The sequence below is a fragment of the Thunnus albacares genome, chromosome 7, assembly GCF_914725855.1.
Source record: "Thunnus albacares chromosome 7, fThuAlb1.1, whole genome shotgun sequence".
Lineage (NCBI taxonomy): Eukaryota > Metazoa > Chordata > Actinopteri > Scombriformes > Scombridae > Thunnus > Thunnus albacares.
The window spans coordinates 34,971,965-34,997,323 of NC_058112.1; the positions used below are offsets into that span (position 1 = coordinate 34,971,965).

At 45.7% G+C, this 25,359-nt stretch overlaps 3 protein-coding genes across 5 annotated transcripts; 1 reads left to right on the forward strand and 2 right to left on the reverse strand.

Moving 5' to 3' along the window:
• Positions 1-794: 794 nt before the first annotated feature.
• LOC122985155 lies at positions 795-11,468 on the reverse strand. 2 transcript variants are annotated; one of them, XM_044355607.1, is made up of 13 exons: positions 10,926-11,468; positions 10,743-10,836; positions 10,276-10,363; positions 9,534-9,882; positions 8,647-8,740; positions 7,214-7,301; positions 6,592-6,898; positions 5,137-5,230; positions 4,866-4,953; positions 3,093-3,411; positions 2,167-2,260; positions 1,971-2,058; positions 795-1,821 (listed from the first exon to the last, which is right to left on the reverse strand). In XM_044355607.1, exons 1-13 carry the CDS (start codon positions 10,975-10,977, stop codon positions 1,234-1,236), a joined length of 2,343 nt encoding a protein of 780 aa, XP_044211542.1. In that variant the 5' UTR covers positions 10,978-11,468; the 3' UTR covers positions 795-1,233. The 2 variants fall into 2 exon arrangements, with proteins under 2 accessions (XP_044211542.1, XP_044211543.1); XM_044355608.1 differs by lacking the exons at positions 10,276-10,363; positions 10,743-10,836; positions 10,926-11,468 and adding an exon at positions 9,968-10,061.
• A 534-nt stretch (positions 11,469-12,002) lies between these two features.
• LOC122985188 lies at positions 12,003-16,817 on the reverse strand. Its single transcript, XM_044355662.1, has 4 exons — positions 16,708-16,817; positions 15,006-15,099; positions 13,550-13,637; positions 12,003-13,429 (listed from the first exon to the last, which is right to left on the reverse strand). The coding sequence occupies exons 1-4, from the start codon at positions 16,748-16,750 to the stop codon at positions 12,515-12,517; spliced, it is 1,140 nt and encodes a 379-aa protein (XP_044211597.1). The 5' UTR covers positions 16,751-16,817; the 3' UTR covers positions 12,003-12,514.
• Positions 16,818-18,295: 1,478 nt separating this feature from the next.
• Positions 18,296-25,345, forward strand: kcnj11l (potassium inwardly rectifying channel subfamily J member 11, like). 2 transcript variants are annotated; one of them, XM_044355648.1, is made up of 6 exons: positions 18,296-18,508; positions 19,503-19,678; positions 21,101-21,340; positions 21,422-21,691; positions 23,632-23,839; positions 24,702-25,345. In XM_044355648.1, exons 2-6 carry the CDS (start codon positions 19,520-19,522, stop codon positions 25,130-25,132), a joined length of 1,308 nt encoding a protein of 435 aa, XP_044211583.1. In that variant the 5' UTR covers positions 18,296-18,508; positions 19,503-19,519; the 3' UTR covers positions 25,133-25,345. The 2 variants fall into 2 exon arrangements, with proteins under 2 accessions (XP_044211583.1, XP_044211582.1); XM_044355647.1 differs by lacking the exon at positions 18,296-18,508 and having other exon boundaries at positions 19,310-19,678.
• Positions 25,346-25,359: the final 14 nt, after the last annotated feature.

The following is a 25,359-nucleotide window of genomic DNA, read 5'->3' on the forward strand; positions in this document are numbered from 1 at the left end:
CGCAGTCGTCATTGCTCTCCGACACTGAGGTGAACGCTGTGGACGAACCTCCAGCAGCACACAGGAAGGAGGAGGAAGAGGAAGAAGAAGAAGAAGAAGTAGTAGAAGAAGAAGAAGAAGAAGAAGGAGAAGGAGTAGAAGAAGAAGAAGAAGAAGAAGGAGTAGAAGAAGAAGAAGAAGAAGAAGAAGAAGTAGTAGAAGAAGAAGTAGTAGAAGAAGAAGAAGTAGTAGAAGAAGAAGAAGAAGTAGTAGTAGAAGAAGAAGAAGAAGTAGTAGAAGAAGAAGAAGAAGAAGAAGTAGTAGTAGAAGAAGAAGAAGAAGAAGTAGTAGTAGTAGAAGAAGAAGAAGAAGTAGTAGAAGAAGAAGAAGAAGAAGTAGTAGTAGTAGTAGAAGAAGAAGAAGAAGAAGAAGAAGAAGAAGTAGAAGTAGTAGAAGAAGAAGAAGAAGTAGTAGAAGAAGAAGAAGAAGAAGTAGTAGTAGTAGAAGAAGAAGAAGAAGAAGAAGAAGTAGTAGAAGAAGAGGAAGAAGAAGAAGAAGAAGGAGGAGGAGGAGGAGGAAGGAAACTGAAAGTGACGTGACAGCGTTCTTCTCGTCTCTATCGATACGTTGGTTGTCTGATGTGTGTTTTGGAAGGAGGCGGAACAGGAAGTGGTTGTGTTGGTGAGTAGGGCTGCAACTAACTGTTATTTTCAGTATCAATTCATTATTAATTCATAAATTATTTCTCAATTGATTAATTGTTTGATCAATAAAATGTCAGAAAAATATTGAAAGATAATTTCTTGTTTTGTCTAAAATCAAAATACGTTCAATTAACAAAAACAAACAGAAAAGCAGCAAATCGTCACTTCAGAGAAAAAAAGACTAAACTGATAAAAATACTTTGAGTGATTCTCGTCTAGTCGACTGTTTCCACACCTGGACACCTGCCTGTGAGTAACTCTCACCACCTGACCTCAGGTAACCATGGAAACAAGCATCACGAGTGAAATGCGGATTAATTGTGCAGCTCTACAGCTCAGGTGGGTCCACCTGCAGGACCAGTCAGTCCCCGGCGAGCTCCGCTCTCTGTGGGGAGACCGACGGCCACACTTGGCTCTCAGCTCGCCTGCCGGGACGGTCTACATCCTGGAGCGCGCCGGTCTACACCCCGTAACGTGGCTGGTCTACATCCCGGAGCCTGGCGGTCTACATCCCAGACCGTGGCTGGTCTACATCCCGGAGCCTGGCGGTCTACATCAGGGCGTTGAGGTGTCCGGAGTGTCCCACAGAGTTCAGCATCAGGGCTCTCTGGTCCAGCACCTCCCTCTCCCTCCCCAGCGCCGCCCTCTCCTGCTCCACCATGGCTCTGTCCCGCTCCACCGCCGCCCGCTCTCTGTCCAACCACAGCCTCTCCGCCTGCACCGCCGCCCGCTCCCTCTCCACCGCCGCCCGCTCCCTCTCCACCACCTCCCTCTCTCGCTCCAGCGCCGCCCGCTCCCTCTCCACCACCTCCCACTCCCTCTCCAGGCCTCCCAGCGGCCCGTCGCACGCCTCCGAGCTCCGCTGGTTCTGCTCCGCGCCGCCGTCGCCGCCGAACGCCTCCTGTCCGTAGTCCGAGGAGGAGGAGGGGGGGGGAGGAGGAGGAGGGGGAGGAGCGGGGCGGGGCCGCTGTTTGGGGGCGGGGTCAGGGTGCTGCTCGTCGTCCTGGGTGACGGGGGTGAGGAGGGGGGCGCTGCTCGCCAGCCGGCCCTCCATGGCCTCGTTCATCAGGTGAAACCACGGCCAGGAGGAGGCGCCGTCTGCAACGCTCTCCATCCCCACGGGAGGATACTTCAGATCCTGAGAGGAGGAGGAGGAGGAGGAAGAAGAGGAGGAGAAACATGTTGAACAGATGATTCTCTGACAATCAGAAACATTAAACAGATTAATTATAATATTAGATGATCATTAATCAGCTGCAGACGGATGTTTGGATCAGACTGCTGAACCTTGTATCTCCTCTTCAGATTGTCCCATTTCTTGGCCATCTGGTAGGTGGAGACTTTCCCCTGCAGGCCGAGCTCCTTCAGGATGGCTCTGAGAGTCACAGACAGACAGACAGATGTGAGACTCAGCATCTGTAACACAGCTGATAGAACTACAGCTACAGTATGAATCCATAAAACAACAACAACAGGCTCTTACTTCCAGGCAGCTTTGGCAGCGTTTCTCCTTCCGGTAAACAAGACCTCGTTAGCAGCTCGCAGTTTAATCATCCTGCGGGTGTCCTGGTCCGTCACTGAGAGACAATACACAGCTGCTAAATGGAAGAGTCTAACGTGTCTTTTTCATTTTAATTATTAAGAACCAGGGATGCACAATATTTTTACCGATATCCGATATGTCGATATTTCCAACTCATTCTGGCTGATTGCCGACACCGATATACGTACGTATGTTTTTGGTCGCCAACCGTGGTACATCCTGTCAGCCGAGGGGTTTCCTATCTGTGCAGCCGAACACAGCGGCTCCTCGACGGACGGTTTCACCCCGACGGTCCCGCTGCTTCTTCCAACCTGAACAACAAACCGGGGCTAACGTTAGCTGGGAGGCTAGCGGAGGGTTAGCCGCAGCATGGCCGGAGGGAAGCGCAGCCAGCTAACCCTCTGCTAGCCTCCCAGCTAACGTTAGCCTCGGTTTGTTATTCAGGTCTAAGTATCAGCGGGTCTGACGGGCGGCTGAGTGAAGTGCAGCCTGCGGAGGAAACACCGGGACCGTCGGGGTGAAACCGTCCGTGGAGGGAAGCACAGTCAGGAGGAGGCGACATATCGGCTGCTCATAATGGGCAGAATTCGCCGATACCGATTTATCATTGTAGAGCTTCTATCGGCCGATACCGATGACGTGCCGATAATATTGTGCATCCCTATTAATCACCATATAGAGACGTTGGCTGCTGAGTTTATATGAAGTTAAAGAAGCAATAAAGTTACTGAGACTGTAGTGTATAGTTTTACTAGGTCATTTTTTGCTTTCAATGTATTATTATTATTATTTTTATTATGACACATATTTAATCTAATCTTAAGCTGACAGCAGATGCACTGAACACTCGGAGGAGTCAGTCTTACTCTTATAAGAGAGGTCAGAGGGCGTCGAACACTCCTCCCCGCTGGCGTCGATGTAGGTGACGTTGCCGTCGGCCTCCGTGTTGTCTCCCCCCACCATGCTCTCCAGCTCCGACACGCTGCTCCTCTCCGCCATCAGACAGTCTCTGTCGGCGGGCGGAGACGAGCCGAACACGGCGTCCTCCTCGTTGGTCCAGATGGGCGTCACTCTGGGAGCTTTCCCCGCCAGACGCCCCTCCAGAGCGTCACTCATCAGCTGGAACCAGGGCCAGGAGGCGGGGTTAGTCTGGCCCTCCATCCCCCGAGGAGGGAACTTCAGGTCCTGCAGGGACGGAGACAGACGGAGAGCTCTGATTGGCTGCGAGTTTCAATCATAATCTGAACTGGACCATCAGTTTACGCTGACGTTAAAAACTGGGAGCAGAGGAAGTTTAGTTTTTGTTTTCTCCACCACGTTCAGACACCAGGAACCTTTAAGACTCGTCACTGGTCTCATCAGCTGATTTGGTTCCTACAAGTCAAATTTTTATGTTTTGTTACAGTTTTTGTATTTATTTATTTATTTAATTTGCAGCTTCCTGGATATTGAACCAACGATTGGCTCCAAACTAGCTGTGATGTCACATCCTGCTCGTAGCTCCGCCCCTTAAAAAAATCAGATTTTCCATTGAGCTCAGAGAAACTTTCCTCCTTCAGCAGACAAACATCCAGCGGAGGGAAGAACAAACATGTTCCTGAGAGGAGGGACTTTAAACATATATGAAGGTCACATGATCCAGCAGCGCTTCTGTGTTCAGTCACATTCAGGAGAATATCGACCAAGGAAAACACTTCACTGATCTTACGGATGCACGATATTGGATCGATATCTGATATGCCGATATTTCCAACTCATTGTGGCCGATGCCGATATATGAACATGTTCTTTCCAGCTGGCTGACGAGACTATTATACCTGCAAGCATAGATTGTACTAATTATGATCAAGAAAGAGAATATATGAGGGAAGAACTGAGGAAAACTGGAGTTCAGCATTAAAACTTTAATGAACCTGTCAAGTGGGAGCAGCAGTAGAGTTTTCATTGGGTTTATTAGACAGACAGGATTAATGTGTAGGATTTAATCTCTGGTCCACACTCCGGAGCAGAAGGTGGCAGTAATGCACCTAATACGCTGGTTGCCAACCGCCGTTATAAACCAAAAAGATTTTTTTACATCCTGTCAGCCGAGGTGTTTCCTATCTGTGCAGCCGAACTCAGCGGCTCCTCAACGGACTGTTTCTCCCCGAAGGTCCCGGTGTTTCCTCCGCAGGCTGCACTGCTTCTTCCAACCTGAACAACAAACCGGGGCTCGGTGCTCCGGTTGGATCCACATGGAGAGCCGAGGCTAACGTTAGCTGGGAGGCTAGCGGAGGGTTAGCCGCAGCATGGCCGGAGGGAAGCGCAGCCAGCTAGCCTCTATTAGCCTCCCAGCTAACGTTAGCCTCGGTTTGTTAATCAAGTTAAAGCGGGAAGAAGCAGCTGATCTGACGGGCGGCTGAGTGAAGTGCAGCCTGCAGAGGAAACACCGGGACCGTCGGGGTGAAACCGTCCGCGGAGGGAAGCACAGTCAGGCCGACACCGATGACGTGTCGATAACATCGTGCATCCGTAACGACAGACTTTGAACTCCTTCCACTGCAGCTGCTCACAAGCTGTAAACACATCTAAACACGTCATATGATCGACTTCTTCTCAGCGTAACACGACCCTGACGGCTGGAAACTGAAGTTTGTCACCTTGAATTTGGTCTTCAGGTTGTCCCACTTCTTGGCGACCTGGTCAGGTGTTATCTTCCCCGTCAGACCCATCTCCTTCACTATTCCCCTGCAGACCAAACAACACCAACATCATATAAACACACACGTACAATAACCATGCAGCTGCTCTGTTGTCATTAAACACATGAAGAGGAACCTTATTAAACTGATTATGAAGCTCCAGAGGTTTAATGATCACAGACTGAACATGTGAACATCAGTGCAGATGTTCTATCTTGTGCTTCTTTACCTCCAGGCCGGCTTGGCGGTGTTCCTCCTCCCGGTGAACAGAGACTCGTTAGCAGCTCGCAGCTCAATTAGTCTCCTGGTGTCGTCTTCAGTCACTGTGACGACGGTTAGAAACCAGTAAAGATACCAGTAAAGTGAAACCAGTAAAGATACAATAGTTATTATAACGTTATTATTATCTGACGTTTGATAGACTGTGATTCATAGATAATGAAAATAAACGTTAGTTTCAGTCGTAATTGTCTCAAATCTTCATCAGAACCAGTTTAATGTTCTACTGATTGTTTTACTTTGATTAGATCAATAATCTGCTGCAGTTTAATAAGCTCTGCTCTGATTGGCTGAACTGACTTTTAACCTGATGGATCATCACTGAAGCAAACATGAGTTTAACTGGTGCAGTGTGGACATACTGGTACGTACTGGTACGTACTGGCGTGGACATACTGGTACGTACTGGTGTGGACGTACTGGTACGTACTGGTGTGGACATACTGGTACGTACTGGTACGTACTGGCGTGGACATACTGGTACGTACTGGTGTGGACATACTGGTACGTACTGGTACGTACTGGTGTGGACATACTGGTACGTACTGGTACGTACTGGTACGTACTGGCGTGGACATACTGGTACGTACTGGTGTGGACGTACTGGTACGTACTGGTGTGGATGTACTGGTGTAATGTGGATGTATGGGTACGTAGTGGTGCAGTGTGGACGTACTGGTGTGGACATACTGGTATGTAATGGTGTGGACGTACTGGTATGTAATGGTGTGGACGTACTGGTGCAATGTGGACGTACTGGTATGTAATGGTGTGGACGTACTGGTGCAGTGTGGACGTACTGGTATGTAATGGTGTGGACGTACTGGTGCAGTGTGGACATACTGGTATGTACTGGTGTGGATGTACTGGTGCAGAGTGGACGTAATGGTGTGGACGTACTGGTGCAGTGTGGTCGTAATGGTGTGGACGTACTGGTGCAGTGTGGACATACTGGTATGTACTGGTGTGGATGTACTGGTGCAGTGTGGACGTACTGGTGTGGACATACTGGTATGTACTGGTGTGGACATACTGGTATGTACTGGTGTGGACATACTGGTATGTAATGGTGTGGACGTACTGGTGCAGTGTGGACGTACTGGTGTGGATGTACTGGTGTGGATGTACTGGTGTGGATGTACTGGTGTAATGTTGACGTACTGGTGATGTCAGGTGTAGGTTTAAACATCAGAACATCCTCTGTGTTTTCTAGAGTGCGTCGTTACTGTCACTGAGACGTTCCTTCAGTTATTTAGTTAAAACATTAAACAGATGTTTCCTTCCTCTCGGTTCATTAGATGATCAATAATCCAGTCTAACATGTCACATCTGCTTCATGGAGGATGAATCCCAAACAGAACCTGATGTCTCATAAATAAAGCGTCCGCATTCATTAGCGTCTTACGTTTGTACGTGAGCTCGGCCATGCGGTGCAGCTCTCCCAGAGCAGACGACCCGTTTTTCTCTTCGTTGTCCACCAGCAGGTCCATCTCCGACTCCGTCAGGAACTCCGCCATCCCGCCTCGGCTCCGCCGGGCTCTCTTCTTGGGCGTCGGCGACAGCGGCTCGCAGTCTTCGTCTTCGTCCTCCACGATGGGCGTGAGGATGGGCGCGGCGCCGGCGAAGCGGCCCTCCATGGCGTCGTTCATTCGGTAGAACCAGGGCCAGGAGCTGGGGTTGGTCTCCACGCCTCGAGCGGGAAACTTCAGCTCCTGCAGGAGACGGAAAAAATGTTCTTTAGATTTGTATATAAAGAGTTAATAACCTGTTAATAACTGAATATAATGCAGCCGTCAGCAGATATGAATGTTTATTAGTTCACAGCTGTTTCTGCTGTATTAACAGACATCGAATGACAATATAGTCAAATCATCTATAAAACAGCTGATTGTTTCTCTGAAGCTTCCGTTTTTCCTTTTTGTCTTTAATATCATGTGACTGAACTGGATCTGAGTAACGACTGTGTTTCTGTTGGGTCACCTGGTACGCGGTGATGTCACTACAGGTGATGGCGGGCGGTTACTCACCTTGTATCTCCTCTTCAGGTTGTCCCACTTCTTGGCCAGCTGGTCTGTGGTCAGTTTCCCCTGCAGACCCAGTTCATACAGGATGGCTCTGAGAACACAAACCAGTTCAATCACAGACTCATCCCAGTAGGCTGATTGATTGACTGACTGATTGATTAATTGACTGGCTGGCTGGCTGATTGATTGACTGGCTGGCTGGCTGATTGATTGACTGGCTGGCTGGCTGATTGATTGATTGGCTGGCTGGCTGAGTGCAGGAGGAATGAGTGAAGATGTTCAGGTTTGAAATGTGTCAACAGGAAAGAAGAAACGGACGTTATGACGTCACAGAGAGAATAAACATGGTGATGAAAACACTGAGATCATTTTTTATGGAGCAAAGGAGGAACGAGGAGAACAAAACTAATAATTAATAGTCAAAATAATCATTTGTGTGCACAATTTGTCTGTTGAAAGTGACGAAGACGACGATTTACTTCAGTTTGCTGCAACTCTGAACGATTTTATGATTCTGTTAAATCGAGAGCACGAATGACGACTGACACAAGACAAAAGAACCGCTACTGAGATAAGCTCTGACACCATGGATACAACAGGCTAACAGGAAACAATAGGCTAACAGGCTAACAGGCAACAATAGACTAACAGGCTAACAGGCAACAACAGGCTAACAGGCTAACAGGCAACAACAGGCTAACAGGCTAACAGGAAACAACAGGCTAACAGGCTAACAGGCAACAACAGGCAACAACAGGCTAACAGGCTAACAGGCAACAACAGGCTAACAGGCAACAACAGGCAACAACAGGCTAACAGGCTAACAGGAAACAACAGGCTAACAGGAAACAATAGGCTAACAGGCTAACAGGCTAACAGGCAACAACAGGTTAACAGGCTAACAGGCAACAACAGGCTAACAGGCAACAACAGGCAACAACAGGCTAACAGGCAACAACAGGCTAACAGGCTAACAGGCAACAACAGGCTAACAGGCAACAACAGGCTAATAGGCAACAACAGGCTAACAGGCAACAACAGGCAACAACAGGCTAACAGGCAACAACAGGCTAATAGGCAACAACAGGCTAACAGGCTAACAGGCAACAACAGGCTAACAGGCAACAACAGGCTAACAGGAAACAACAGGCTAACAGGAAACAACAGGCTAACAGGCTAACAGTTACTGATAAACTGGAGGCCGCCTGCTTTAAAAATGGCCGCCACAACAGCAGGTTTCCATGTATGTGGTAAAAACTCTGGAGAGACTGACAGCCTGATAATATTTGTGACTCCTTTAGTTCCTGACAGGAAGCTGTAAACAGACGTGTGTTTCTGCACATGCTCAGTGGCGTCTCAGCAGGGAGCAGAAACCTCCGTCAGGTCAGTTATTCATCTCAAACAGAGCCGGCTCCGTCTGGATCATGTGAACTCACCTCCAGGCCGGTTTGGCTGAATGTTTCCTGCCGGTGAAAAGCGCCTCATTCGCCGCTCGAAGTTTGATCATCCGCTCGGTTTCTGGTTCCGTCACTGACGACGAGAAACAAAGATTTACTGAATTATTGAACATTTATAAACATTTAATTGATGACAGTTTATATTTTGTGGATCTATTCTGATTCATTAGAAGGAAACGTGTGAACGTGGTGTCAGTAAAGCGTCTGAACTGTTGTGATTCGTAGTTTCACACGTTGACGCAGATTAAAAAGAACAGACGACACGTTTCTCAACACTAACAAACAAAAACATCAACGTTAGTTTGTTCAGATCAGAGAATCTCTGCGTTAAAAGGACGACGCGTCTCGACTCTCCACACTGAGACGACACATCACAGACGAGTTCCTGGTTGACGTGTCGGGAGGGAAACGGGCGGTGGCGTGTGAGTCTGCTGACCTGCTATTAACATGTGATCAGTGGGTGTCTGTTAAAACGTCTTGTCAGCTGCTTCTACTGCCGTGATCTGATTATAATATGTAAATGAGCTGGGCGGAGCTTGGCGGTCAACACGTCGCATCCCAGATTAAAGAAACTGCTGCCGTGAACAGACGTCCTTAAACTTCGTAGCAAGGGACGACTTCCTGCCAAACCATCGGACAATAAAACTTAAACCTCTGACTGGTTTATTAGACTTCCTGTCAGCATCAAACACTGTTGGACCGGCGTGATGCGGTCCAGACGTTCACGGTGATTTACAGGGTTTATTTTGTCATTCTATTTTCGACGAGGGGGCCGGATTTGGCCCACGGGCCGCTACTTTCCCACCGGCGTCTTACAGCGGCGTCTGGTTGAGGCTCAGTGCGGCGAGTCGTATACTACTACGTACTCTTATAGGAACACTCGCTCATCCTCCTCCAGCCCATCGGCACGCCCTCTGCAGGCGGCGCCTCGGCGTGAACCGTCCCGTCGTCCTCCGCCGCCGCCTCCTCCGCCGCTACCGTGTCCTCCATCTCCGTTTTGATGAGGAACTCCAGGATGTCGGTGTTCTCCTGGTTCTGGTTGGGTTGGCTGTTGCCGCGGTGACCGCCGCCGCCGCCGCAGACGCTGTCGGGGCTCAGCACCAGGTTGCTGTTGTAGAGACGACCCTGCATGGCTTCATCCATGATGTGGAACCAGGGCCACGACTCCACCACGCCGCCCAGGTTGTCCTGACCCTGATAGGGCTGCTTCAGGTCCTGCAGAGAGAGACAGCAAACAAACTCAAAACAACGTTTCGAGCTTCGTTCTGTTGGACCGGTTGAATCTCTGGATGAACGTCACCTGATCACGAGCAGCTGAACGTTGCTGACATCATCATCATCATCATCAGCTTCATCAACGTCAGTCAGTATGAGAGGAGCTGAAACAGCAGCTCCTGGAGGCTGTAATGTTCTCTCTAACAGCTCTGTGAGGGTCACATGACGCCTCTCAACACGTTCAGCGGCTCGTGAACAGGTGACCTTCATCAGGATGAAACCAGAGAATCCAAAGTGGATCAAACTTCACAGAAAATGTTCTTGCATGAAGCTCGTTGTTTCTAAAAGTAAGAGTCTGTGTTACCGACGTCAGATCACTGATAGTCAGATTACCTTGTATTTTGTCCGCAGGTTGTCCCACTTTTTGGCGATCTGGTCTGCAGTCAGCTTCCCCTCCAGGCCGAGGCCTTTTAAGATGGTGCTGAGCGACACACAGGAGGGTGACGGCAGGTCAGCTGAGAGGAAAACTCACCAACACAAGTTTAAAAAAAAGGACGAGTTCACAAGCGTCTGTGTCTTCAAACAACAGTCAGTCAGGAGCCCAAATGAACATTAAAGCTGTAATTATTCCTCCTGTTCATAATGCACGTTAGAACTGGTGACCAGTTCACATTCAGAACATACAGTCTAGTCTATCAACGCCACACGTTACAGTCTTTTTAGTGTCAAAGTTCCTCTTTTTGTTACTATACTTCCACCTGCAGCAGTATGAACAGGAGGGATGATTACATTGCTGTTACTATGGAAACCTGACTGCTGTTACTATGGACACACCTGTCCCTCAGGTTAACTCTTCATACCTCCAGGCTATCTTGGCAGAGTTCCTCTTCCCGGTGAACAGAGCCTCGTTAGATGCTCTGAACTCAATCAGCCTCTTCACGTCCTCCTCAGTCACTGCAGGTGGAGGGGGTCAAAGGTCAGCACGTTAAGGCTCACCTGTGCGCGAGCTTCATGTTTACACCTTCTGCACCGTGTTTACTTACTTTTATAGGAGTTTTCTACGAACTGCGGCGGCGGGTTCAGGACCGACTCCATTGCAGTACTGGTGGAGGGTGGGGGGTGGGGGGGGCAGCCCGGGGGGGCGGGGAGGAAGTGTGCTGGTATTCAGGCCTGATGCTAACTAGCTACATCCGCTAGCGCCTCCTGCTGCAGGTTTACCGGCGGTGTTTCCTCCGTCCATCTTCCGCGGCCGCCCCGGTACAGGTGTCCCGTGATGCTCACCTGGCGGCGGGCAGCTGTCTCCGCCGGCGGCGGACTCCCAGCAAACCGTTAAACGAAGCAGCTGCTAGCAGCTAGCTACCTGGCTAACCTAAACAACACACCGACACCGGGCCGGGCTTCCCGCCACACCGACACACCGGGTTCCGTTACCGCGGACAGATCGTCAGTGACATCTGCTGCCTGCCGTTACGGACGCCATCCCCGCCGGATAGAGTAAAACGGTAAATAAAGCAGTTACCGTTACCGGAGCGAGCAGCGATAACCCCGCCCTGACCTGCCTCCTGTCACGTGACAACACAGCCGGGGGGGCGGGGTTAGATGTAAACATAAACAGTCCAGGAAATATTTCACATCACAACATTTAACGTAACAGAAATACTTATAATATATATGATACCATTTACTAATACTGCACCTAAATAGTGTTTATGTTGTAACTAGCAGCTTTATTCATGATTAAAGTGTATATATATGTATATATGTATATGTATATATATATATATATATATATATATATATATATACACACACACATGATGAACGTTACAGGATAAACATTCATTAAAGGAACATTTAACATCCTGGAAACCCAAAGTTGTTCTTATGGAGGGTTTATAACTGAGTATTAAGTATTAGTGAATTTATTTTTTTATAATTTCATTCATGTAGGAAACAGGTTGCATTTACATATGTTACACTTTACAAAGTTTATCTTCACTTTTCAGACTCCCACACAGTAAGAACTACAGGAAATAAACAGATCAGTAAATATATATATTAATAACAACAATAATAAGATTACTTATAACAATAACATAATGAAATCATTCAGTGACACATTTTAAAGAGGAACTAGCTCATTTTTTATTAAAGGCTTTTTATTTTTAATTTTATGCCACACTTGACTTCTTCATAATGACTTTTACCACCGACCTTAACGGATGAAGAAGCTCTGACATCTTCATCAAGTGTAGAAATACTCCATCATACATCCAGTACTCAGTATGCAAATGACATAATGATTATTGTATTATTAAATAATGACTGATGCATTAATGTTTCCAGCTGGCGAAGGTGGAATCATTACTTTAGATACTGCTGAGGATCAATAACGTCTGTAATAACCTCTGATATTGATCTGAAGTAACTTATGTCACCAAATAAATGACGTGCAGCAGAAGGTACCAAGAGTCTCGACCGTCCGTCTGTCCTACGAGGATCAATAAAGTTTCATCTGATCTGAAGACGAGTGAGAGATGAAGATCACTGATGTGTTTTAATAGTTTCTTTATGCACACAAACAAGTTCAGTGTTTGGATCTGAGAAACCGGTCTGTACGACACGTCCTCCATCACAGTTTCTCAACCAGCTTCTGGAACAAAGACACCAGTCTCTGCCTGGTCTCCAGCTGGTCTGGATCCACATCTGCAGCCATCCAGCTCTGGTAGAACCTGGTCTGCAGCACCACCTCCTTCTCAGCCTGATCCCCATCCACAGCCGCCGCCGCCCCCTCCTCCTCCTCCGTCCTCAGCTGAGCTCGGTCTCTCTCCACATCCTCTCTGGCTCTCTCCACAAGCACCCGATCTCTCTCCACAAGCACCCGATCTCTCTCCACAAGCACCCGATCTCTCTCCAGAAACGCCCGGTCTCTGTCTAGAAAGGCCCGGTCTCTGTCCAGAGCAGCTCTGTCTCTCTCTATAGTCGTCCTGTCTCTCTCTATACTCGCTCTGTCTCTCTCGAGAGCGGCCGCGTCTCTGTTCAGCAGCTCTCGGTCCCTTTCCAAAGCGATCAGCTCTCTGTCGAACTCGGCCTGCTCTCTCTCCAGAGCCCGTCTCTCTCTCTGCAGCTCCGCCAGCTTCCCGTCCACCTCGGCCGCCTCCCTGACGATGTTCCTGCCGGCGACGGAGGAGGAGGTGGAGGCTGCAGCGGCGGCGGCGGCGCAGTTGGGCAGTAAGGTGGCGTACAGCACGGCAGCATGAGGTCGACTCCTCGGCTCAGAGGTTCTTCTTCTCGCCGCTTCGACCCCGCTCGGCTCCAGGACGTCCCCGACGTCAGGCCCCGTTTCAACAACGCTCGGTCCTGCGTTGGGGAGAGCGAGCGGAGGTAGAGCCGCGGGACGGTCCTCGTCCTCGTCCCGCAGGGAGGGCTGGACGATGCCGGCGGTGCCGACCAGGCGGCCGTTCATCGCCTCGTCCATCAGGGAGAACCAGCGCCAGGAGCTGGGTCTAGTCAAGTTCTCCATCCCCTCTGGAGGGGTCTTCAGCACCTGCACAGGAGAGGACGTCACAGTTTAAATCATGAGGTTGTAGATTAATGTGTCTCTCCATCAGTTCTTCAGTAACTCGTACGTTGATCATGTGGGTGAACGCTGACGTGCTGGACTGACCTTGTACTTCTCCTTCAGGTTGTCCCATTTCTTCTTCAGCTGGCGAGCCGACAACATCCCCTGCAGCCCCATCTCCTTCCTTATCGCCCTGCAGGAGCAGAGGAGTGATGATCAGAGACCTCGTATGTATTTAACCATCTAACAGAGGAGAGTCTGATGGTTTATGGACAAATATGAAAACTGAACATATAAAGGGCCGAGAACAGAACCCTGAGGAACCCCACAACTAATTACCGCCTGTCAGTGGAGCTAAAAACTGTAAATACTCACTACAGAGCATCAAACGTGGATTCATCTGCTGCTGGAAATAGTCCCCCGACAAATATGAAAGAGTCAATTATCAGATGTGTTTATTCTCCTGCTGTCAGTTCAAATAAGAACAATTTTCATTAAACAGAATCATCTGGTGACAAGGACAGCTCAACATATAAATCTGAGACTTCCGGTAGGCAGCAAGTCAGCAGAGCTCTGTTTATTCAGCCGTCTAAAACCTGCAAAGGCTGCTTCTAGAACTGAGTTCTGATGGCAAAACAATCACAACCGAAGGCAAGAAAACCAAAAAATGAAAAAGACGGCAGGCAAGATGGCAAGGACGTCACTTCTCCTAGCCTGGGTTTGTTGCTGGCTAGCTAAGATGACCAACACTGGAACACTTGTTATTAGTCTCATACAATATATTCAGAAAATAAGGACATATAACGAGGGTCAATGTTATGAACATTTTATCATGAAGCGTGTTTACATGTCACTGTTCATCTGTTATTCAATGATATCTAACTCTACTCCTCCCACATGCTAAGCTATCTGTCCCAACTGCTAACCAGACGTTATCAATATCTGCTGAACACATAACTGTCTTGTGTTGAATATTATACATAACTACGGGAAATCCCTGGTTTGGTTTAACGTTGGCATGTTCTTAATACAACCTGCTTCTAAACATCAGTGACACCAACTAACTTAAGTTTTTATCACAAGCGTTCTGAGCCATGGTAACGTTAATTTGATCGTGGAGCTATGATATGTAATCTAACAATATTGCTAATGCTAAGCTATCGTTAGCAGGGGTCTCCGGCGGTTTTAATGTGGGCGAGTTAACGTTGTATCACTGTCGGTGCAGTGAAGAGGAGGCTTTACTGATTACACCATCGGTCTCACATCTGTCACCATGGAAACAACTGCACCATCAGTCTCACATCTGTCACCATGGAAACAGTTACACACGTACACACTTTGAACATGTATATTGTACAATAAACCTTTTTTAAATAGATAAATGGTGAAACTAGAGAATATTTGTGCTGACGATGGTATTTTAAAAAAATCTGATATGGTGAAATTTTTAGAGGAATTCCTACTGACGGGATTTTCTGCGTTCAGGTTCTCCTGTGAGTGAAACATGATTAGATCGACTGTCTGAACGTAGTTTAAAGGTTCAGACAGGAAACAAACTGACCTCCAGCCTCTCAGAGCAGAGTTCCTCCGACCAGTGAAGATGGCTGCGTTGGTGGCACGAAGCTGAATCATCAGTCTGATGTCTCTGTCTGTCACTATGGAAACAGTTACACCATCAGTCTCACACCTGTCACCATGGAAACAGTTACATCATCAGTCTCACCTCTGTCACTATGGAAACAGTTACACCATCAGTCTCACATCTGTCACTATGGAAACAGTTACACCATCAGTCTCACCTCTGTCACTATGGAAACAGTTACACCATCAGTCTCACATCTGTCACCATGGAAACAGTTACATCATCAGTCTCACATCTGTCACCATGGAAACAGTTACACCATCAGTCTCACATCTCTCACCATGGAAACAGTTGCACCATCAGTCTCACATCTGTCACCATGGAAACAGTTACATCATCAATCTCCCATCTGTCACCATGGCAACAGTTACATCATCAATCTCACATCTGTCACTATGGAAACAGTTACACCATCAGTCTGACATCTGTCACCATGGAAACAGTTACATCAGCAGTCTGACATCTGTCACTATGGAAACAGTTACATCATCGGTCTCACATCTGTCACTATGGTAACAGTTACATCATCAGTCTCACATCTGTCACTATGGTAACAGTTACATCATCAGTCTCATATCTGTTACCATGGAAACACTTGAACCTTTGTGTCACTGTTTAAAGGTCTTGAAGACATTTTCTGCTGTAGTTTCTTGCTGTCGTGTCTCTGACATCAACATTCAGCTTCAGTTATTATACTTGGGAAACGGTGATGTCACATACTTTCATGCACCAATCAGGATTTAGCAATATTTCAATCAAATATGATGACTGACAGATGTGGGTTGAAACACTCACACAGTCCTTATGATCTCAGTTCATTAACAAATAATAATTAAGAAAGTTTAAACTTCACTTTTATTCTATTAAATGTAAATATCAAATGTTACAGAAACATGAGGTTGTCCCTCTTTAGATTCATCTGTTATTTACTGAGTTATTACTCATTTCCGTCAAATATAATCTGTAACTATAGCAACGCCTTCATCCGTCACTGCGCAACCAGCTTCACCTGTAACATCGTCATCAACATAAACACCTAATTAAACTGTGTGAGCCCTGCTCATGCAGACACTTTAAAGCTTATTGATCTGTGAGACAGAAGCAGCTTCATCTGTGATCTCCGTCAGAAACAGAAACATTATTGATCTCTTCCATTTTATTAAATATATCGATCCGCTCTGACGCGCGTTGTTTTTACGCTCTGAATCTATTTTTTCTTTCTTCTCTGGCACATTTAGAGGAGCTGAATCTGCACAAACAGCTGTTTAAATCACACCAGTCTGCGCAGTACATGTTTTCAGCTCATTCATGGTGTGTGCATTGATTGATCAGCTCTCAGTCTGCCTGACCGCTTGCTGCGGTGGGCGGTAAAAAAAAAATAATGAATCAATGTCTACGGACACTGTGACACTGTGGAGCCGACAGGCAAACTGTTTATGTTGAGTGAATGTCTGCTGTCAGTCAGCTGGTGAAGCAGTTTGTCCTCTCAGCTCTCTGAACGCAGGTCGCTACTGCGCATGTGTCGCTTTCTGTGTGGATTCCCGCTTAATCTCAGTCTGACGTCACGTCTCATTAAAAGATAACATCATTAACATGTGAAGTTTTATTTAAATCACGTTACTTCTGTACGCGTTCGCCATTTTCCCGCTGTCAGGTCCAAACATCCGCCCGAGAGCGGAAGAGACGTTCTTCTTCTACTACTACTACCTCTTCTTCTTCTTCTTCTGCTGCTGCTGCTGCTGCTGCTGCTTCTTCTTCTTCTTCAGTTGAGACCCGCCGGCAGCGCTCTGCTGCCACCTACAGGCCGTTTATATTTATAATATACTGCATATTTATATTATATATGTATATGTGTTATTTATTCTAAAGTCTCACTGAACACGGAAATGCACAGAATAAATAAATAAATAAATAAATAAATAAATAAATAAATAAGAGTAAACGGTCCGTTATGGAAGCCCAAAAGTGACTTAAATAAATAAATAAATGTGGATAAAAATAAATGTAAATAAATAAATTTTTAAAATTGAAATGAGTAAATGTATAAATAAATCATGAAATACAGAAAAAAAGATATTATTATCTATTCATGTACTGCACATTTATTCATTTAAATGTCTTTATTTATAATTAAACAAAGAAAATGAAAGTTTGGTACCATAAAACTTGCATTTATATTTATTATATTTTGCCGATTACATCATTATATTTATAAGAAAAAAAAATATTTTTAGATGTGAATATATGGGAAATTATATTATTATATATAATTTAATATTTACATTGTTAAAATGATTTTTCCTAATACTTTATTCTAACTTGTGTACTCAATGTTTATTTTCTTTTTTGTGTTTATGTGCTTTTTATCTGTTTCACTGCTGCACAACCAATCGGACCAATAAAGTGATTGATTGACTGATAATAAGGAAGTTGCCATTTAACAGACCTTAAACTCAAAATGTCAATAACCTCTGGAGGCTGTCGTTGCCATATCAGGAGGTCATTTTAACAGACTTTAGATGCATTTAATGGGTCTTTATCAATAATAAACATGTAAAAAAAAAAAGGGCACAAAAATCATCAGATATTTTAATTACTTGAGCCTCCATGAATCACCTCATAAATATGACACTAAGTCTTAGTTTCTCCTTTTTTCTATTTAAAATTAAACCTTAATTTTCTGATAGTTTTATATATTTCTGTTTTTCAGGAAGCGTCTGTAGAGAAGCTGCTCAGCATAATAAATATATAATAAATAATGAGAGACACATCTTTTAATGCATCTGTGATGCTGCAGCAGGAAGCAGCTCGTCAAGTTCAACATGTGAACACGCAGAGAGGAAGAACCCGGAAGTGACTGAAAGCTGCCTTCAAAGTTAAAGCTCAGTAGAAACCAGACAGTAAAACAGGTTAATACAGTCTGAAACAGTCTGTAAATATATTCTCCTTTTTATATGGGTTGAATTCAAGCTGAGAAAACTATAGATTTATAATTATCAAATATTTTAATAACATGAATCGTTTGAGTCATTTTACAAGTAAAAATGTGAAACATTGCAGCTTTTCTGTTTTTTTCATCTGTCAACAGAATCTGTTTTTATTTTGGAAGTTTGGACACAGTTTTGACATCATCATCATCATCATCATCATCATCATCATCATCATTATCATTATCATTATCAGTCCTTCATGTAGAGTTATACATATTGACTTCAGTGTTTCTGTTCGTGATGAAGTTAAAAATGTCTGCTGACCTCTGTATTTATCAGTCTTATTGTGAAGGGGCAGACAGGAAGCAGTACGCTGTGCTTTCTGCAGCTTGACTCTGACCTGAGCTGCGGGTGAAGATGATGAAGGCTTCGTTGTGTTTGTCGTCGATTTAAAATCATCTGAACAAGAGAAACATTCAGCTGCTGCTTCAGGTAACATCTCTGCATGTTTACATCCTAAACACAGCAGTAAACACAGTAAATACAAACAAAATGTGACGTTACGGTGACGCTGTGAATAAAAACAACCTGCAGCTGATTGAATGTCGCTGTTTCTGCGGGATGTCTGTGATTGTTATATAATATTAATATCAAACATTTTAAACTCCAATGACGTCAGTATACTTTAATATTTATACATATCCAAATAAAAAATATATAACATTATTTAATCAGGTGATGTCATTGAGATCAGAGCTGCAACTAATGATTATTTTCATTATCAATTAATCTGATTAGTCATTTTCTTTATTAATCGTTTGGTCATCAATCAACAGTCCAAACCTCATCAATAATAACCTTATTATATTATTACCTTATTATATATATTAATAATATTAACAATGCAATTTTCTGTGATCAATCCTTTAATGAAGCTTAATAAAAAATGGTTCAATTTGACCTGAACAGTAAAGTTTAGTTAAGATACGTGGCTCTAAAAGAATAAAGTATAAACAATGAATAACAGTTTGATCTATAAAGTTCTGTCTAATCTCCTCCTGCTTTATTAGCAAATCAAAACATATAAATGAATTAAACATAATTAATGAGAAACAGCATTTTGAGGACGGAAATGATGATGTGATATTTTCTTGTGAGTCAACACAGAACAAACATTTGCTTGTTTAAGTCATGAGGAAAATAATTTATCATCATTATTAATCAGTTTTATTCTTAAAATAATTAAAATAAATAAACAAACAAAATATATTGAACATAAACGGCTGCGACAAACAAAGAACAAAGCTGCATCAGAAAGTGTGTGTGTGTGTGTGTTCTTGTATTGCTGATGTTGTGGGGACATGTATCTGTTTGACACATATGGGGACTCGCTGCCCAACTTCATCTTGTTGAGTCTCCAGGAACAGAATGTAAGTCAATGTGACGTCCTCAGAAGTGATGGAAACAGGCCTGTGTGTGTGTGCAGGTGTGCAGGTGTGCAGCATGTTGGCCAGGAAGGGTCTCCTGCCGGACGGCTTCCTGCTGACCTGCCTGGCGGAGGACCAGAACCAGCCGAACCGCAGCCGATCCAGATCCCAGAGAGCCCGCTTCATCACCAAGAGCGGATCCTGCAACGTGGCTCACAAGAACATCAGGGAGCAGGTAGAAACTGGAGCCACTCAGTCTCCAAATGATCTTTGTGATTCCTGTGTGTTCTGTAACACTGGCACAGAAACTATGGTACATTTATTTTATGAATCCTTTTATGTTAAATTCTTCTGGATTGATGTTGAATATGTATTTGATGCGTTATGTGGGATTTAATTTGCAGAAAAGAGACGATCTTTTCTATGAAAAAAAGGATACGGACAGAAGTCATGTTTTTGTTTTAAATCTTCTCATTTTACATGGAAAGTTGAATAAAGAATGAGGGGAAAAAAAGATAAATGCTGTGTTTCCTGTGACCACTTCACAATACGAGCCCGTTTACATTGTTTAATGTGAAGTAGCAGCTGTAGGAGGTGTTGTGTTAGCATTAGCAGTGAGCTAACACTGCTGTGGTACAGCCGCAGGATGTGTTGTGTTAGCATTAGCAGTGACCTAACACTGCTGTGGTACAGCCGCAGGATGTGTAGTGTTAGCATTAGCAGTGAGCTAACACTGCTGTGGTACAGCCGCAGGATGTGTAGTGTTAGCATTAGCAGTGAGCTAACACTGCTGTGGTCCAGCCGCAGGATGTGTTGTGTTAGCATTAGCAGTGAGCTAACACTGCTGTGGTCCAGCCGCAGGATGTGTAGTGTTAGCATTAGCAGTGAGCTAACACCGCTGTGGTACAGCCGCAGGATGTGTTGTGTTAGCATTAGCAGTGAGCTAACACCGCTGTGGTACAGCCGCAGGATGTGTAGTGTTAGCATTAGCAGTGAGCTAACACCGCTGTGGTCCAGCCGCAGGATGTGTTGTGTTAGCATTAGCAGTGAGCTAACACCGCTGTGGTCCAGCCGCAGGATGTGTTGTGTTAGCATTAGCAGTGAGCTAACACCGCTGTGGTCCAGCCGCAGGATGTGTTGTGTTAGCATTAGCAGTGAGCTAACACCGCTGTGGTCCAGCCGCAGGATGTGTTGTGTTAGCATTAGCAGTGAGCTAACACCGCTGTGGTCCAGCCGCAGGATGTGTTGTGTTAGCATTAGCAGTGAGCTAACACCGCTGTGGTCCAGCCGCAGGATGTGTTGTGTTAGCATTAGCAGTGAGCTAACACCGCTGTGGTCCAGCCGCAGGATGTGTTGTGTTAGCATTAGCAGTGAGCTAACACCGCTGTGCTACAGCTGCAGGAGAGAGAAGAGTAAACAGTGAAGCTGATATCAGATCAAATAACAATCAGTAACAAAGCATTACATGCTGCATCGTTTCCTGTCAGTCCCTCCTGTGTGTGTGTGTGTGTGTGTGTGTGTGTGTGTGTGTGTGTGTGTGCGTGTGTGTGTGTGTGCATGTGTATGTATTATATTATATATACAGTATATTATAATATATATACACTGTTCAGGTTTATTTATGGGCAGCAGCTTCATTCTTCTTCGTGTGTTTCAGGGTCGCTTCCTGCAGGATGTCTTCACCACCATGGTGGACCTGAAGTGGCAGCACTCCCTCCTCATCTTCACCTCGGCCTTCCTCTGCTCCTGGATGCTGTTCGCTATGATCTGGTGGCTCCTGGCCTTCGCTCACGGAGACCTGGAATCTCGGAACCCCGATGAAGAGCCGGGCCCCGTCCCCTGCGTCACCGCCATCCACTCCTTCACCTCCGCCTTCCTCTTCTCCATCGAGGTCCAGGTGAGAGCCGCTGCTAGTCTGACCTCACCCGGCTGACGCAGGTGCAGCTGTTGGTCGTGTGTTAACTCTCGTCCTCTTCAGGTGACCATCGGTTTTGGCGGCCGGATGGTGACGGAGGAGTGTCCTCTGGCCATCACCGTGTTGATCATCCAGAACATTCTGGGCCTGATCATCAACGCCGTGATGCTCGGCTGCGTCTTCATGAAGACGGCGCAGGCCAACCGGCGAGCAGAGACGCTCATCTTCTCCAGAAACGCCGTCATCGCGCCTCGAAACGGCCGGCCGACCTTCATGTTCAGGGTGGGAGACCTGAGGAAGAGTATGATCATCTCTGCTACCGTCCAGCTGCAGGTGAAGTCCGGCTCATGTCTCATTTATTCAACTCTACTCAAACTCTGGAGACGCTGATGTTTTCTACATCTGTCTGACGTCAGTTTATCGCTTTAGTAAATACTGTCAGTTAAAGTCTGGGTCCTGACTGGTTCCACCGCCGGCTTCACATTGTCGGGAACACATGTCTTGATTTATGATATTATTTATACATGTGATCTGACACCAGTGGTGGAAAGAAAACAGACTCGCTCAGGCTGAACAAGATGAAGCAAACACCAGTGATTTAAAGATTATCTCAACCTGCACAAGACTTTCTGTCTTTATTTCTTTCCTACTTTCCTTCTTTTCAATGTTCTGAGACCAGAAAATAAACTGAAAATAAACTACAAGTACTTTTACTTTTACTTTGGATGCTTGACTGCATTAACTGAGGTGCTGACAAGATGATTAAATAAATTGCTCATCAACAGAAAACTAACCAGCAACCATTTTCATAACTTTCTAACTAATTTATAAAAATAAAAAGTGTAGTTTTTCTGTATCTGACATCATTCAAAGCTGAATTTCAGTTCAGTTTCAGCTGTTTAGATAACATTAGCTAATAACTATTAGTCATTCAGCTACAAACTCTTTTCATTTCCTTTATTTAATGCAGTAAAAGTCATCAAACCTTTCCTCTCTGACACTTGTCATCATTTAACTTCTAAACTCTCAACACTGTCAGAACTTAAAACTAACTTTGATCAGAAAGTCTCTAAAGCAGAACGACAGAAATAGAAATGTCTTCCGGTCTCATTCTTTAAGACCATCATTCTCCTTTATTACTTCTTCCAAGTCCAACTTCCAAATCTTGTCTTCAGTCAGTGGTTTCATCCTCCGTCCCTCCAGCATCAAAAGCTGGCGTTTCCACCCAATCTGGAAATTATCTTTTCAATCAATCAATTTTTATTTATATAGCGCTACATCACAACAGAAGTCATCTCAGGGCACTTTTCACATAGAGCAGGTCCAGACCGAACTCTTTAATTTACAGAGACCCAACAGTTCCCCCATGAGCAGCACTTGGCGACAGCGGTGAGGAAAAACTCCCCTTTAACGGGTAGAAACCTCAAGCAGACCCCGGCTCTTGGTGGGCGGCCATCTGCTTTGACCGGTTGGGTTGAGAGAGAGAAAGAGAGAGGGAAAGGGGGAGGGGGGACAGAAGAAAAACAATCACAACAACAACAAGCACAAGCAGCAACAGCCAGGGAAGGATGCCATCAGGACTGTGAAGGACCGCGAAGGTTTGGCCCGGGACTCAGCTTTTCCTGTGAGATGAGAAAGCACAAAAAACTCTGAGGAAGAAGCAAAGTTAGTGACATGCATTGATGTTACATGAATGCATACAGATGGAGAGGAGGAGGAGGAGAGAGGAGCTCAGTGCATCATGGGAAGTCCCCCAGCAGTCTAGGCCTATAGCAGCATAACTAAGGGCTGATCCAAGGCGAGCCTGGTCGGCCCTAACTATAAGCTTTATCAAAAAGGAAAGTTTTAAGCCTACTCTTAAACATAGAGAGGGTGTCTGCACCCCGGACTGAATCCGGTAGATGGTTCCATAGAAGAGGAGCCTGATAGCTGAAGGCTCTGCCTCCCATTCTACTTTTAAAGACTGTAGGAACCACCAGTAAGCTGCATACTGGGAGCGCTAGTATTATGAGCTCTTCAAGATATGATGGTGCCTGACCATTAAGGGCTTTGTAAGTAGGCAGAAGGGTATCTAAAGCCACAGAAGACGTTGTCTTCACTCAATGTAACGTAACAGTTTCCCCTCAATTATTAACGTAATGATAAAATAATTTTAATTGTTGTCTGTTACAGTTACTTATCTGATTATTTAGTTTGAATTAATTTCTCTGTAAAGCATTTTGTTGTACTCTCAGCAGCGAGGCTGAAACCGCGTCCGGTCTCCGTGTCTGCAGGTGATCCGGCGGACGGTGACGGTGGAGGGCGAGGTGATCCCGGTGTGTCAGCTGGACATCCAGGTGGAAAACCCTCTGAGGAGTAACGGCATCTTCCTGGTTTCTCCTCTGATCGTCAGCCACACCATGGAGAGGGGGAGTCCTCTGTACGAGCTGTCCGCCCAGTCGCTGGCCTCCGAGGACCTGGAGATCATCGTCATCCTGGAAGGTCAGAACCACGCGCTCCTGGATCTGCATCATATAACTCATACTGGTTCAGTCATGGAAATACTGATGTTAAAGATGTAAAGTCCCCACTCCGAAGTTTAATATGAGTCTAAAGCTGTCTGAGATAAATCCAGTGTTGGTTTCATTGGGGCAAAGATTCCAAATAAGGAATGTAAAGTCTTGGAAACAGGTTGAACAGTGAAGTCCAGTAACGACAACAAACCCACATGCAACTATTCCTCTGCCACAGCTTGAGGAGGAAACAAAAAGAAGGAATCTGGTTCTAAACCAGTCAACAAGTCATCTTCCAGTTCCACCAGCAGCCGCGTTGTGAAAAATGAAACACAAGATGTTCAGTTTACTGTCATGTACGACAAGAAAAAGCATCAAATCATCACATTTCAGGAGCTGAAACAAGCTGAACAGTGTTTTTGCTTTAAAAAATTATCAAAAAGATAAATCAATTATCCAGATAGTTGATTGACTAATTGATTAATGGACTAATCATTGCAGCTCTAAATGTGCATCGCCACTAAACTGGCAGCTAACTGGCTAATAGAAATGATATGTGTTCAGTGCTGGTGGGATATATTCTGTGTCAGTCTCAGGTTCAGTCTTGTACAGGTCTGGTTCTGCAGCACCAGGCAGGTTCAGTCGGGTCTGAAAGGTGCGGGGACGGCCGGGTTCAGGTCTCGGTTTTGTGCAGGACTCTAATTTGTGACGTCACAGTCGATGTCCAGCTGTTTCTCTTCTTGTCTTCGACCCTCGATCTGCTCCTGAGCCTTTAAACTTCCTCTGAGTTCACTGTATGACAATATGCTTCCTGGATTCAGAGTTCTGACTCGTTGCTCTCTGTTCTTCAGGCGTGGTGGAAACAACGGGGATCAGCATGCAGGCTCGGACCTCCTACACTCCCGAGGAGATCCTGTGGGGGCGGCGCTTCGTCTCCATCATCACAGAGGAGGACGGCCGCTACTGCGTCGACTACTCAAAGTTCGGCAACACGGTTCCGGTCCGGATGCCGTCTCTCAGCGCCAAGGAGCTGGACCAGACCCGCGGCGTCCAGGAGGGCGGGTCCGACGCCCACCTGCAGGGCTGGGGGTTGGTCCGAGCCGGCAGAGGAGGCTTCCGTAGAGGAGGACGGACCTGCGACGGCGCCACCTCTCAGCCCTGGTACGCCCAATCAGAGAAGCCCGACAAAGAGGCGGAGCAGAAAGGGCAGAAGAAGAACGTGCTGCTGGAAGTGATTGGACGACAGATCGAGGACGACGGACTCGGAGACATGAGTGACTGAATACCTGGAAATATTTCAGTATCAACATCCCCTGATGTCACGTTCCTTTGTCCGGTCACATCATTACACATTATCACAGCAACATAAACCCAGTGTTTATATAAATTATTATATTGTATATACGTCACATAAACCCAGTGTATATATAGATTATTATATTGTATATATATCACATTCTTAATATAGCGCCAAATCACAACAACAGTCATCTCAGGGCACTTTCCATA

Bases quoted from the DNA above. Each gene is read 5' to 3' on its own strand.
- LOC122985155 (XM_044355607.1), bottom strand. From the start codon at position 10,977: ATGGAGTCGGTCCTGAACCCGCCGCCGCAGTTCGTAGAAAACTCCTAT. The intron at 6,899-7,213 runs GTGAGTAACCGC...CGTCTCCTGCAG, and splicing joins ACCTGAAGAGGAGATACAAG to GAGCTGAAGTTTCCCGCTCG. The intron at 2,059-2,166 runs GTAAGAGCCTGT...TGTGACTCTCAG, and splicing joins GCTGCCAAAGCTGCCTGGAA to AGCCATCCTGAAGGAGCTCG.
- LOC122985188 (XM_044355662.1), bottom strand. From the start codon at position 16,750: ATGTTTGGACCTGACAGCGGGAAAATGGCGAACGCGTACAGAA. The intron at 15,100-16,707 runs GTAACGTGATTT...CTGTTTCCATAG, and splicing joins AATGGCGAACGCGTACAGAA to TGACAGACAGAGACATCAGA. The intron at 13,638-15,005 runs GTCAGTTTGTTT...CTGCTCCTGCAG, and splicing joins TCTGCTCTGAGAGGCTGGAG to GGCGATAAGGAAGGAGATGG.
- kcnj11l (XM_044355647.1), top strand. From the start codon at position 19,475: ATGGAAACAGGCCTGTGTGTGTGTGCAGGTGTGCAGGTGTGCAGCATG. The intron at 21,692-23,631 runs GTGAAGTCCGGC...CCGTGTCTGCAG, and splicing joins CTGCTACCGTCCAGCTGCAG to GTGATCCGGCGGACGGTGAC. The intron at 23,840-24,701 runs GTCAGAACCACG...TCTGTTCTTCAG, and splicing joins GATCATCGTCATCCTGGAAG to GCGTGGTGGAAACAACGGGG.